General features: G+C 47.9%; 1 protein-coding gene across 1 annotated transcript; it reads left to right on the forward strand.

Moving 5' to 3' along the window:
• The first annotated feature begins 216 nt into the window (after positions 1-216).
• On the forward strand, positions 217-2746 carry Cdk5r2 (cyclin dependent kinase 5 regulatory subunit 2). The gene has a single exon (XM_031368005.1). It carries the CDS (start codon positions 428-430, stop codon positions 1538-1540), a length of 1113 nt encoding a protein of 370 aa, XP_031223865.1. The 5' UTR covers positions 217-427; the 3' UTR covers positions 1541-2746.
• Positions 2747-14219: the final 11473 nt, after the last annotated feature.

The raw sequence follows: 14219 nt of genomic DNA on the forward strand, positions 1-14219 counted from the left end.
ACACACACACACACACACACACACACACACACCTCTTCTCTCCTTTTCCTCCTTTCCCCCCTTTTGGGTAAAGGTAAGGGACTGAAGACTCCAGGCGGTGGGTAAGGCGGTATAGTAGATTAGTATGCAGCATCTTATTGGTTAGAAGTGCTGCCGATCAAAGGCAGCCAGAGACGGGATTGGCTGCGTAAGGCGGGGCGCGGCGTGGCGAAAAAAGGGGCCCAAGGGGTGGGGCTGACGCTGCAGCTGGCGCAGCTTCGGCTCAGAGCAGCCGCCGCGGCGCAGCAGAGCGGCTTCATCCCCCGCCCGTCCGCGCGCCCGGGCCGGGGCTAGGCCCCCCACCGCCGGGTCCCCCGGGGCTGCAGCAGCAGCAGCGGCGCCGCCCGCGGTTCCCGCTGGGGCCCGGGCGCCGGCCCCGCTCTGCAGGATGGGCACGGTGCTGTCGCTTTCCCCTGCTTCCTCGGCCAAAGGCCGGAGGCCGGGAGGGCTGCCGGAGGAGAAAAAGAAGGCGCCGCCCGCGGGGGACGAGGCGCTGGGGGGCTACGGCGCGCCGCCGCCGGGCAAGGGCGGCAAAGGCGAGAGCCGGCTCAAACGGCCGTCCGTGCTCATCTCGGCGCTCACCTGGAAGCGCCTAGTGGCAGCCTCCGCCAAGAAGAAGAAAGGCAGCAAAAAGGTGACGCCCAAGCCAGCGTCCACCGGTCCCGACCCTTTGGTCCAGCAACGCAACCGCGAGAACCTTCTCCGCAAAGGCCGCGACGCCCCCGACGGTGGCGGAACAGCCAAGCCCCTGGCCGTGCCGGTGCCCACGGTGCCCGCGACCGCTGCCACCTGCGAGCCCCCGTCGGGGGGCAGCGCGGCCGCCCCGCCACCAGGCTCAGGCGGGGGAAAGCCGCCGCCGCCGCCACCCCCGGCCCCGCAGGCGGCCCCGCCGGCGCCGGGAGGCTCGCCGCGGCGGGTCATCGTGCAAGCATCCACCGGCGAGCTGCTCCGCTGCCTCGGCGACTTCGTGTGCCGACGCTGCTACCGCCTCAAGGAGCTGAGCCCCGGCGAGCTGGTGGGCTGGTTCCGCGGCGTGGACCGCTCGCTGCTGCTGCAGGGCTGGCAAGACCAGGCCTTCATTACCCCCGCCAACCTGGTGTTCGTGTACCTGCTGTGCCGGGAGTCGCTGCGCGGGGACGAGCTGGCGTCGGCCGCCGAACTGCAGGCCGCCTTCCTCACCTGCCTCTACCTCGCCTACTCCTACATGGGCAACGAGATCTCCTACCCGCTCAAGCCCTTCCTCGTGGAGCCCGACAAGGAGCGCTTCTGGCAGCGCTGCCTGCGCCTCATCCAGCGGCTCAGCCCGCAGATGCTGCGGCTCAACGCCGACCCCCACTTCTTCACGCAAGTCTTTCAAGACCTCAAGAACGAGGGCGAGGCCGCGGCGAGCACCGGGGGTCCACCGAGCGGAAGCAGCGCGTCCACCACCTCCTCCTCCTCGACCGCCAGGGACAGCTGCGCGGCCGGAGCCAAGCATTGGACTATGAACTTGGACCGCTAGGGATTCCCAGGGGCCGCGCCCGCCCCCCGCCCCAGCCCCTCACACATCCCCGGGAACCCCGGGACCATCAAGCCACCGTCGCTATTACCGCTGCTCTACGCCCAGGCTGGGCCGAGGAGGAGCCGCCCCTGCCCCACAGGGGAAGGTGGAGGCTAGGACGCCAGAGGCCGCGGGGTCTGGATTTACTGGGCGTGGGGTGGGCGTGGGGGATGATCGCGGGAAGTGCACCCCCAACTTCGTTCACCCTTTCCGTCTGTCTGCGCCTCCATCTTTCCATTTCTGCCCTGGTCTCCCTCATCCCTGCTGTGGGCATCTCAAAGTCCACCACCCTGGGTTTTGTCCAGTCCCTCACCTTTCTGTGTCTTCGTCTTTCCTCCTGTCTGCTGCCCACCTCTCTTTGCTTGTCCATTGGCATTCCCTGAGCTTTACCCTTTTCTACCTTACCCCGAGCCTGATGGTACCCAATTGCCGTCCCCGGTTTCCATGTACCCTTCTTGTTCCTTTTCCTTCCTCCAGTCCTATGTCACCTCCTTCCCTCCTGTCTGCCTTCCCTCTCTCTGCTTGTGTCGTCCTGCAACCCGCCCCCCCCCCCGCCCCGATCCCCAAGATTCTACACTCCTTTCCCCAGATCAAAAAACGACCCTTAGTTTTTTTCTTATTTGGATAAGACTGGACAGGAAACTGCAGTCCCGGTTGTCCAGGCAAAGATCAGGGTGATCCTTTCCTGCACCCCCATGGCCTCTCCCCACCTTTTCCAACGTGTTGCATGCTGGGAGTTGAGGAGGAAAGGGCTGCTGCCTTCATTTAGGAGGCTGAGATTTGAGGGCCAGATCCAACCTGGTAGACTACCCCACTTGCAGCGGTGGTGTCTTCTCTGTGGATGGATGGAAAGAGAAAGAAAACTCTTCTTATCTGGGGGAGGGGCGTCCTCTTCCTTATCTTTAGATTTCTTGTTATTATCCCCTCCCCACACTTTAATTTATTTCGCTGTTTCAGGAGGGAGGGTGGGTGGGGAGGGGGCTGGGCCGGGAATTGTCCGAGGTGCTGAGCTGGGCGGGACCGGAATCCTCCTGGGAGAGTACCAGGGACTGGGTTGGGCCTGGGGCCTTGTCCAAGGTGCCAATGATGCGGGCCGACGGCGCAGGCCGCACTATCTGTCTGTCCGTCTGTCCTGGAGAGAACTATAAAGCGCTGGAAGCGCCTACAGATGGTTTTGCGCCGGTCTCTCTTTGGGTCCCCGGAGGGTGGAAAGGAATGGGCGCAGGAGTGAAACTGTTAGGGGTAAGGCAGGAGAGTGAAAAACAGGGACCTAGAGGGAAAGTCAGGTCCCTGAGATCTGTAACCCGCTACCTGCCCCCCACTGGCTTTCATTTTAGAGTAAATCGTCATAAGCCAAGGGTTGAGGTTGAATTTACCTCCCCATCCTGGCCTCCATCTTGTCTCCTTATTAATACTCAGGCTACTTAAGGACAAATGGTAGAGACAGAAGTCTCCCCTTCTGTGAGGTGACCCTTGAGACAGAACTGGCTAGCCATGATAACTGTTTTTTATTTCTTTCCGTTCTTCCCACTATATATTGATTGAGTCAGGAGTCTAGTCAGCCTGACTAAGCCCTACGCTTACCTTTCTCAGTTGGGATAGGAGTACCACCCCCACCCCGTGAGGCTGCTTTAGTCACAGGCCCACCAGGAGCAGTCTTTGGAGGCCCATTCCTGCCTGACACTCAGACCTTGACCCTTGACCACCAGAGGAGTGCAAATATAGGCAGAAACAAAAGGGGAAGCGGAAGCCTTTTCCAACTGAAACAAGGGAGGAATTAAGCTAGTTGGCTCCAAATCTCTGTTTAGTCCCCACTGCCCTCTTAGTTACACAGAGTCCCCTTAAGAAGAACTGACTTCAGGCAAGAACGTTTGCGGCTGCGAACCTGGTCGCCACCGTGGCCACGAAGATGCTGAAAGAATTCCGGGAGGGGCCGGTAAAGGCGAGGCCCGGTTCGCTGTCCGTGGTGCTGAAGGGCGCGTTCGTGCAGGGTGGGGGCTTGCACTAGCTGCAAGAGAGGGGGACTCGGCCACAGATCTTCTGAATAATTCAAGAATGGGGTGTAAGTTATTTTGGCGACAAGTTACAGAAGTCTTGCCGAGAACCGGGAATGTTGCCTCCCCCTTGCCCTCCTCGGAGGACAGGACTTGGCTTTCACCTGCCCTGTACCCATAGCCCTAGCACCCGGCCTGGAGGCGGAAATCCTCGGTCCAGATTTGTGAATCGAGTTCCTGAGGGGGGAGGGGGAAAGCTAGCGGAAGGGAAGGCGGGAGCAGCCGCCCATTGGCTGGAATTTGGCGCAGTCAACGCGGTGCCGTCATCTCTCTGGATTTGGGAGGAGGGAATGAAGATCACTTGGGTCACTCCGCGGCTGTCGCTATAGTAACCGGACTGAGCGGGCGGGGCCACCTTTCCACTTTTTTTTTTTTTTACCTTTGGGTGGGGAAAACATCCTGATTTTCCTAATTTGGAACTAATTAGCGAGACTAGCGATTTGATTGGAATTTCAGAGTTAGAGCAACCTAAAGGGGATGAGGAAGAGATTCGAAAGCAGATAGAGATTTTTTTTAAAAATCCTGCCCTTGGAAGACTGCCTAGCTACTGTCCCGAACTTATGGACACAGCGTCTTCTTTCTGCCTGCACGGGCGTGCGTGTGCTCGCAAACGTAGACGCCCTCGCGTGCCTCCTGGAACCTATGGTCTGGCGCTGAAGAAGTCAGATGATAAGAGGGAGGAAAGGCATCCCTGAGTGGTGTCAGCTTGCCAGGTTACATCCCAAAGCAGGGCACACTGCTATAATCCGATTAGAGTTAGGGGTGGGGTTCTGGAAGATGATCAACAGAACTGCTTGGAACAATTAGCTTTCTGGGTTACATGTGGTAGGAGTCCTGTTTTCTCTGGGTGGAGGGCAATAGGAAGAAGGGCCCATAACAGTCTTCTGAGAAGCCAAGAGGAAAAATCATAAATGAGAGAGAAATATAAATGTAAAAGAGTAAAGTGCCCTCTCTTTCCTGCCAGAGATTGAACCTGGGGGTAAATGCATCCAGGTTCGTAAGGGGGGCCTAGAATGCTCCCCAGAAGGGCCAGAAGTAGACTAACTGAAAATGGAGGTTTGGAGAGAGAATCCCAGTTGTAGCCATGACTCAGCACTTCCCCTTGCAAAGGACCAGAGCACAGGGCCCAGGAAGAGTGGCAGGCTGTGTGAAAGTGGATAGATAGGTGGCTGACAAGAGATGCATCCCTTTGCATGATGCATAGATCAACACACAGCTGGAGGCATGTCTATTTTAACCCAAGCAGACATGAATGTGTTGTTACTGATGAAGGTTCATTCAATTATATACATATATGTGCTCTCCCCTTCTGTGTCCTCCTTGCTGGACATTGCAAAGAACACTCTGTCCTGAGAGCCATGCTTGCCTGTCCTCAGAATACCTTAGTACTTTCTGGAAAAGGAGAAATGTTAAAAACTCCCAGACATGGGAGGGAGTTGTCATGGAAACCCCTTTGCCTGCCAGCCAGGGTGCCCAGCAACCAGAGCATCTGGCAATATCCAGGAGAATATCCTATGGCCTCTGCATACTGGGACTCTGCCTCAGGCGTTCAGATGGGTACTTCTGGAAGGTTTCTGCCAGGGAGCCTCCCAAACCAACGCCCTCAAACCAGAGTCAGACTATCAGAATATAATGAGTCTAAAGGAAGCAATGTGTAAGGATGTGGCTTTAAAGTACCCCTTCTTTATGTACTCCCTCTTGTTTTCTCTCCCTACCTTTCGGAGTCTCACTACATAGCCAGAGCTGGCCAGGAACTCAGTGTAGACCAGGCTAGTCTGGAATTTGGGACAACCCTCTGGTTGTCTTGTCTTTGCCTTCTGAGTGCTGAGTTACAGGCAGGTACCACATAGTCAGCTTCAAAAAGTAGTCCTCCCTCCTTTATGTACAGTGGTCCGTAATTGCTGTGAGTGGCCTCTAGAACAGGAAGCAACCTTAACCACTGGCTCATCTTTTCAACTCCCCACCCCAACTTCCAGTCAGCAGCTCTTACGATCTCTTTCTGTGTTGAGATATCGGTCACAATTATTATCTGTTTCTCTTAAGAGTACCCTCCCTGTTTCTTCATGCCTCTTAGTCTGTGGTTAATATTTAGCATGAAGACCATAAATCTTTTTTTAAAAAAAAGATTTATTTTATTTATTGCTATACATAAGTACACTGTAGCTGACTTCAGACACACCAGAAGAGAGAGTCAGATCTCATTATGGGTGGTTGTGAGCCACCATGTGGTTGCTGAGATTTGAACTCAGGACCTCCTGAAGATCAGTCAGTGCTCTTACCCGCTGAGCCATCTTACCAGCCTGAAGACCATAAATCTTAAAATTAGTCCCTGTCAGTATATTTGATATATGGCAACTTAAAAATCAGGAAGAATAATGATGTAAAAATATAACTAGAGAAATAAGCATCTCTTTACAAAATAAACTTCCTACATGGCATTCCACCAAGAACAAAAGGATGGGCAGAACAGTATTAGCGCATAGCTAATTGGGAGGGTGAGGGCGGGAAGATTTCTTGAGCCCACAGCAGTGGTTCTCAACCTTCCTAACATTGCACCCTTTATTCCTCACGTTGTGGTGACTGACAAGCATAAAATTATATCATTGCTACTTCATAACTGTAATTTTGCTACTGTTATGGATCATAATGTAAGTATCTGATATGCAGGATATTTGGTGTGTGACACCTGTGAGTTTCAACCACAGGTTGAGAACCGCTGACCTACAGGATCAGACCAGCCTGCATAATATAGTGATACCATTAACTCAGAAACAATCACACACATACATATATTATCCCAGAGAAACCACACAATACCAAAGAAACCCTCAGAGGAGTGAACAAAGTCAGCCACGGCATGCCTGTGATCTCAGCACATCAGAGGCTAAGGCAGGAGCACATTGGTTCAAGGACAGCCTGGATTACATAGGGAAACCCTGTCAAGGTCTGGGAAGAGAAGAGTATAGAGGGTTTACTAAAATAGATTGCACGGTACATGCGTAGACAGTACCGTAGAGGGCAAAGGATAGTTGAAACAAAACTAAACTATGCCATGTTGGGAGTCTAGCACAGGGTGCAAGTTCCACTTAGAACTCATTGAATAGGAAAGCCTGAAGATAGTTTGTGTACAGTTGGGTAGCCATTTAGATAAAGGGGGAACAGTCAACCTTTTTTTTTTTTTTCAAGACAGGGTTTCTCTGTGTAGCCCTAGCTGTCCTAGAACTCACTCTGTAGACCAGGCTAGCCTCGAACTCAGAGGCCACCTGCCTCTGCCTCCCAAGTGCTGGGGATTAAAGGCGTGTGCCTCCACCGCCCCGCTCCATTGATCATTTTTTACCCTCAGAGTATATCTAAATTTGATCAAAGATTTAGAGAAATATGCTATACAGCCTTAGATGAGGAGGTAATTAAAATATATGTAGTAATATTGTAAATATCTAGACTTTTCCCTCATGAGTTTCAACTTATAGAATCGGTGCTAGGGAAATACTTGAAATACAGAGATGTGACAGGTATTTAAATTTTCTTTTTACTTTATTATGTCCTCGAAAGAGAAAAGTTGGACTTGGTTTAAATATCCACCAATAGTTAATCAGGGCTAAGGAAACTCTGAGATATCCCACTTACTGAATTTCACATTGTTCAGTTAAAACAAATGAGTTAGCTGGACATGGCTATACACAACTGTAAGTTCTGTGCTCATGAAGCTGAGACAGGGTGATCATAAATTTGAAGTCACCCTAGGCTGCATAGCAAAACCTTGTCTCAGCCAGATAGATGAGTAGATAGATAGATAGATAGATAGATAGATAGATAGATAGATAGATAGATAGATAAGTAGATAGATAGATAAGTAGATAGATAGATAGATAAGTAGATAGATAGATAGATAGATAGATAGATAGATAGATAGATAGATAGATAGATAGATGGATAGATAGATAAGTAAATAGATAGATAGATAGGGGCTGGAGGAATGGCTCATCAGATAAACTCACTGGCTGCTCATCCAGAGGACTGGGCTTGGATGCCCAGCACATACATGGCAGCTCACAGTGGTCTTGTAACTCCAGTCCCAGGGTATCTGATGCCCTCCTTTGGCTTCTAGGGGCACTGCATTCACAATGATGCAGAGATAGATTAAAGTAAAAACTTGCATATAGGCTGGACTTGGTGACTCAAACCTTTAATGCCAACATCCCAGGGACAGAAGTGGGTGGAGCTCTAGGTCACATAGTGACTATACAGTGATATCCTGTCTTTTCTTTTTTTAAAGGCAGAGAAATAGCATAGCACCTGAGATGTGGTAAGCTCTAAATAAATAAGAGCTGATATGCAACACCATTGGGCTACATCCATTTCCCTTTTACTTCCTTTTTTTGTTTTTGTTTTGTTTTTTTCAAGACAGGGTTTCTCTGTGTAGCCTTGGCTGCCCTGGAACTCACTCTGTAGACCAGGCTGGCCTTGAACTCAAACTCAGAAATCTGCCTGCCTCTGCCTCCCAAGTGCTGGGATTAAAGGTGTGCACCACCACCGCCCGGCTCCCATTTACTTCCTTAGAGCAACCAATAAATGAACTTTCAAAAGTGAGTCTGTGTTCTCTTCCATTGCCAGTGAGCCTGTGACTAAATACATCTTTGGAACGTATGGAGGATTTTGGAGGGGAAACTTGGAAATATGATATGTAAATAGAGAAAATATCTAATAAAAGAAAAAACAAACAACCCCCCCCCCAAAAAAAGGAAAAGAAAAAAAAAAGAACATATTGAGGGGACAACTTCTTGGTGTTCAGATTTCTCTCTTCTTATGCTATATTTGAACTCAGCGTTTTTGTTTTTGAGACAGAGTTTCTCTGTGTAGCCCTGACTGTCTTGGAGGTAGCTCTGTAGACCAGGCTGGCCTTGAACTCAGAAATCCTCCTGTCTCTGTCTCCCAAGTGCTGGGATTAAAGGCATGCACCACCACTGCCCGGCTTGGAGGACTTTTATTAACTGCTTATTTTATTCTGTTTGTGTAAGTCTTTGGCCTACTGTATATGTGCCTAGTGCAAACAGAGATCAGAGGAGGGCACTGGATCCCCTGAAACTGGAGTTACAGATGGTTTAAACAGCCATGTAGATGCTAAGAACTGAATCCAGGTCCTCTATAAGAGCAACAAGTGCTCTTAGTGGCAGAGCCATCTCTCCAGCCCCAGGAAATTTATATATATGTATATATGTATATGTGTATACATATATACATATATATAAAAATATATATAAAAATATATATGTGTGTATGTGTACATATATATGTATATACACATGCATACATATATATGTATGTATATATGTATATATATATATGTATATATATATGTATATGATGGGAAGTTGAAATATACTATTTTTCCCAAATTAAGAGCATGTCTTTTCCAACTTTGAAGTTTTTTATTTCCTAATAAATACCTTATAATGGCTACATCATCATCATCAACATCATCACCACTGTTGTTGTAATTAATCTGTAGCAGAGTTTAGCTACGTTATCTAGGCTGGCCTTAAACTCATGAGCCTTCTTCCTCAGTCTCCAGATGCTGGGATTCTGTAATCCCAGAGGTGTAAGGTGTGTGCCATCGGGACCCACTGCTATCAGGTCTTAACTTCTCACACGTGCAACCACTTCAGAGCTCTGCTGTATTCCACTGTTCTACTCAACTGCTGATAGACCAAGCCACCCCTTTAATAACTAGATTTGTGTGTTATGATTTTGTCTATGAATATACTTCTGTGGTAGAGCAGGTGCCTAGCAGGTACAGAGAATTAGTTTCGCATTATATTCGTTGTCCTTTTAACATTTATTTACCTTGGTGGGGGCGGGCATGCATACCATGTTACCCACATGGATATGAGAGAACAGCATGTGGAAGCTGCTCTCTCCTCCTACCATGTGGGGCCCAGGGACAGAACCCTAGTCCTCGAGTCACACCACTGAGTTATCTCACTGGTCCTTAGTAAAAGCCATCCTGTCCAGCTCTATAATATTCCTTTGAGAGTTGAGTTGGAACTTTATCACTTTCACAGATCAGTTTGGAAAGGTCCAAGAATTTTACAGCATTTAGTCCTTTTACCTAGAAACACTCTCAGTTTTCTGTTTCCTACTCCTTTCCTGGGCCTTGGTGGAGACTGATGGTGGAATTCTCTCCTGCTTGTCATTGGGATGATTTGGGAGTATAATTTCTTACTACCGTTATAAATCTGATTCCCACGTCTTTTTCTTCCTCATGCAAAGTTATTGGAAAGAATAGATTTAACAGTGTCGATCTTAGATTTTACTAGAATTTTGTTAGTTTTGTTTTCTTTTTCTTTTTTAAAGATTTATTTATTTATTTTATATGAGTACATTGTAGTTGTCAGACATACCAGAAGAGGGCATCAGATCCCATTACAGATGATTGTGAGCCACCATGTGGTAGCTGGGAATTGAACTCAGGACCTCCGAAACGCTGAAAGAGCAGTCAGTAAATCAGTACTCTTTCCCACTGAACCATCTCTCCAGCCCTAGTTTGTTTTCTAATTTATTTTTTTAAACTTTCTAGGCAGACAGACAGTTCACTGTCTAAAAAAAAGAAAAGAAAAGAAAAGAAAAGAAAAGAAAAGAAAAGAAAAGAAAAGAAAAGAAAAGAAAAGTCTTTTTAGTTCTTTTGTTGTTTTGTTTTTCAAGACAGGGTTTCACTGTGTAGTCCCCCCTGTCTTGGAACTCACTCTGTAGACCAGGCTGGCTTGGAACTCAGAAATCTGCCTGCCTCTGCCTCCTGAGTGCTGGGACTAAAGGTGTGTGCCATCCCCCACCTCTGGCATACAAGGCCATTTTAATAGTTTCTCTACTGTGTACACATGCCATGTAGCCATGTATCTTGCCTCTTTTGAAGATTTATTTTGTTTTTAGTGTGTGTGTGTGTGTGTGTGTGTGCAAGTGAAAGAGGCTTCATATTGTTTTAGGGAGCTAAAGTTATAGGCAGACTTGGGTGCATTTTTTTCTAACTATATTGTAGCCTTTGGTAAGCTGATCATTTTTCAGTGGAAGACCACACATCTAAGAATATTTGGGCAGCACAAACTGGTCTTGAAAGGACTTCTTTAAAAAAAGGCAATAGAGAGGTCTGGATCTGGGAATGCAAGGGAATATGGTTAAAAGATGTTGCATGAAATTCTTAAGAAACTAATAAATAAACTCAATTACACACACACACATACGAATGCACACACACATGCACACCACACACACACACATCCACCCACACAAACATGCACACATGTTTAGCTCACCACGAAAAAGAGAGATGCATGCTCCTACCTGCCAAGCCATCCCTCCAGGCCTTTTCTTATCTTAATGCATTGACTGTACAGCGCTCAGTGGTAGCAGAAAGAACAAAGATAAAAGACTTGAAAATATTTTTCTTTGCTCCAAACTTCTTGTTTATATTTTTGTTTTGTTTTTAAATGAGACATTTAAAATATTTATTAATAAGCAACAAAACAAGAACTAAACCAAAACAAAACAAAAAAGCAGACAGAGCTGTGGTGGCGCACGCCTTTAATCCCAGCACTCAGGAGGCAGAGGCAGGTAGATCTCTGAGTCCAAGGCCAGCCTGATCTACAGAGCCAGTTTCAAGACAGCCAGGGCTAACCCTGTTTTGAAAAAATAAAACAAAACAAAAAAACTCATTTATTTAATTGTATGTGTATGCTTGGTTGCCTACATTTATGGGCACCATGTTCACACACAGTGCCTGAAGAGACCAGAGGGGGCATCAGATCCCTCCAGAACTGGAGTTACAGATGGCTGTGATGTGGTCTCTAGGAAGCTGGGAACTGAACCAGGGTCCTTTGCAACAGCAACATGTGCTCTTAACCACTGAGCTGTTTCTTTAGTCTTGTTTGTTTGTTTGTTTGAGACAGTCTTGCCGTGTGCTCCAAGATTGCCTAGAACTTGCTTTGTAGCCCAGGCTAACCTCAAACTCCTGTTCTCCTACCTCAACCTCTTAAGTGCTCAAGTGAAAGGCATGTGGTGCCACACTCAGCGCATTAGTCAGAACGTGGGCAATGTTTCCCCTATTTCAATAACTGCCTTCTTATTTGTCTTTTAAATTTGAATATTCAGTTTTATGTACATTTGTGAGCAATACACCATCTCAGGCCATGCTTTAGAAGTTAATGAATCTTCTTTTTTTTTTTTTTCTTGGAACTCACTCTGTAGACCAGGCTGGCCTCAAACTCAGAAATCTGCCTGCCTCAGCTGATGAGATTTTAATCAGCATAATCACTCAAGCTTCTCACTTTGGGCTGAGAACCAGCTGAATCCTGTGTGACCACATGATCCTGGAGATGTACAAACTGGCAATATAAGAGAGGCCTGATGGCCGCCCTTGTGGTTCCTTTATCTCCCATGACATTTAAAGGCAGCACGATGTTCTGTCCCGAGCAAGACTAGGAACAGGGCCTGTGTCTCCAGCTGCTGATCCCAGACAGCACCTGTGGCTTTCAGGTTTGTTTGGTTTTATTTTAAGTCCATTCAGCAGAAGCAAGACTCTCATGTCAATCAAATGCCTGTAACGGGAATGTGGCTGTTGTTGAAGTGACAACCATTGCTATAGTAGTTGAGCTATTAATAAATATTGACAAGGGCCTAAGGGATAGAGACAGAACTCAGTTTGGTGTCCCAGGATGCTCTCTGCTGGCCCTTGAGGCAGTGGGAACCCTGGAGACTGCATCTCCGATGAGCTTTCCTGTGACCTGGGTAACATGTGTTTACTTCTTGCTGCCAAGCCTGAAGCCCAATAGGACCTGTGTGACTCTCTCTGGAGTGCTGGCCAGGGGACTTGCTTCAGTTGCTGCTACGTAGGGACTCCTGTCCACCTAGGTCAGCACAGCAACATTCCTGAGTGGGCAACAGGTTATCCTTGCCTGGGTCTCCTCACTCCAGGAGTTCCACCAAGCTGCTTGAGAACAAAGGGATGGAGAGCTGAGTCCCACCCCCACAGGACTCACCTGCTTTTTAAAGACAGGGTCTCATGATGTAACCTTGGCTAACCTCGACCTTTCTATGTAGAGCAGGCTGGTCTAAAAATTCATAGGAGTCCTCTTGCCTCTGCCTCCTAAATTCTGGGACTAAAGAACTGGGCCATAGTCTGGCCTGCTCACCTATTTCATGATCAGTGTTGAAGAGAGGTGAATTTTGACCCTCAACACGGTGTTCATACCTACATACTACTGCCTAAATGACTGTTACACTATATAGAATGGTAAAGAAACAACCTGAGGTTTGCAGGAAATCTGGGCTCTGCTATTTCTTCTCTGTAAGACCTTGGGGAGCCTCCACACCGTAGCTGTTATATAGGGAAAAGAAACACTGTTTAGTGTTGTGGGGATGTATTCAAGGATGCCTCCTTTCTATCCGAGGATACTTGAGTCCCTTATGTAAACTGATATTTACACAGAAGCCATGCATGTTCTTTCCTATGCTCTCGATCATCTCTAGATTGCTTGTAATGCCTAGTGCAGTGTAAAGAGTATGTTAGTAGTTGTACTTTCTTTGAAGAGAGGAGATACCAATAAGGGAAAATTCAGTACTGATGCGATTCCCTCAATTTCTTGTGTGTGATGTATCCATGTCTACATGTGTGTGCAGGCATGCTTGCCATGTAGGTGCCTGTGGAGGCCAGAGGCTGACATTGGAATGTTCTCCTGTGTCAATCTCCCTGGCTCTCATTCACTCCTTCATTCCTTGTTTCTTTGTTTTCCCCTTTGTTTCTTTCTGTCTTTGCTTCTTTTTTTCCCCTTTGTTCGTTTGTTTCTTTTTTTTTTTTCTTCCTAGATAAGTTCTCCCATCACCCTGGAGCTTGGCAGTTTGGCCTAGATGGAGTGGCCAGCAAGCTCCCAGGATCCACTTGTCTCCACCATCAGCCCTGGGGTTAAGGTGTGTACCATGCTTACTTTGTTTTGCTTTTACATGGGTGCTGGGGATTGAACTCAGGTCCTCCCCCTATGCAGCAAGCACCTTACCCACTGAGTCACCTCCCCATGCCCTGTGTGAAAGGGCTGCTGTGGGGCTAGGGAGATGGCTTAGGAGGCAGAGTGCTTGCTATGTGAGTGTGAGAACTTAAGGACAGAGCTACAGAACTCAAGAAAAGCTGAACACAGTAGTAGATGTGTGTCTATAATCTCAGTGCTCCTACAGTGAGAGGAGGAAGTGAAAAAGGATAATCCCTGGAAGCTTGAGGCCAGCTAACTGAAGGAATACATCAGTGGACAAGAAACTCTGTCAGAGGTTGCAGAGGCAGCTCAGTGGTTACGAGTATTTGCTGCTCTTGCAGAAGACCTTGGTTCCCAGCTTCCATACAGTGCCTCATAACTATTCATAAATCCAGTCCCAGGGACTCCGATGCCCTCTTCAGATCTCCATGGGTGCTAAGGACATGCATGATGTGTATACGTACATGCAAACAAAACACTCATACACATAAAATAGAATAAGTACATCTTTAAAAACAAAAGCGAAAGATGTTCCCTTTGATTTTTCACAATCTACTTTAATAAGGGTTCTTA

This window comes from Mastomys coucha, unplaced genomic scaffold (assembly GCF_008632895.1).
Source record: "Mastomys coucha isolate ucsf_1 unplaced genomic scaffold, UCSF_Mcou_1 pScaffold14, whole genome shotgun sequence".
Taxonomy (NCBI): domain Eukaryota; kingdom Metazoa; phylum Chordata; class Mammalia; order Rodentia; family Muridae; genus Mastomys; species Mastomys coucha.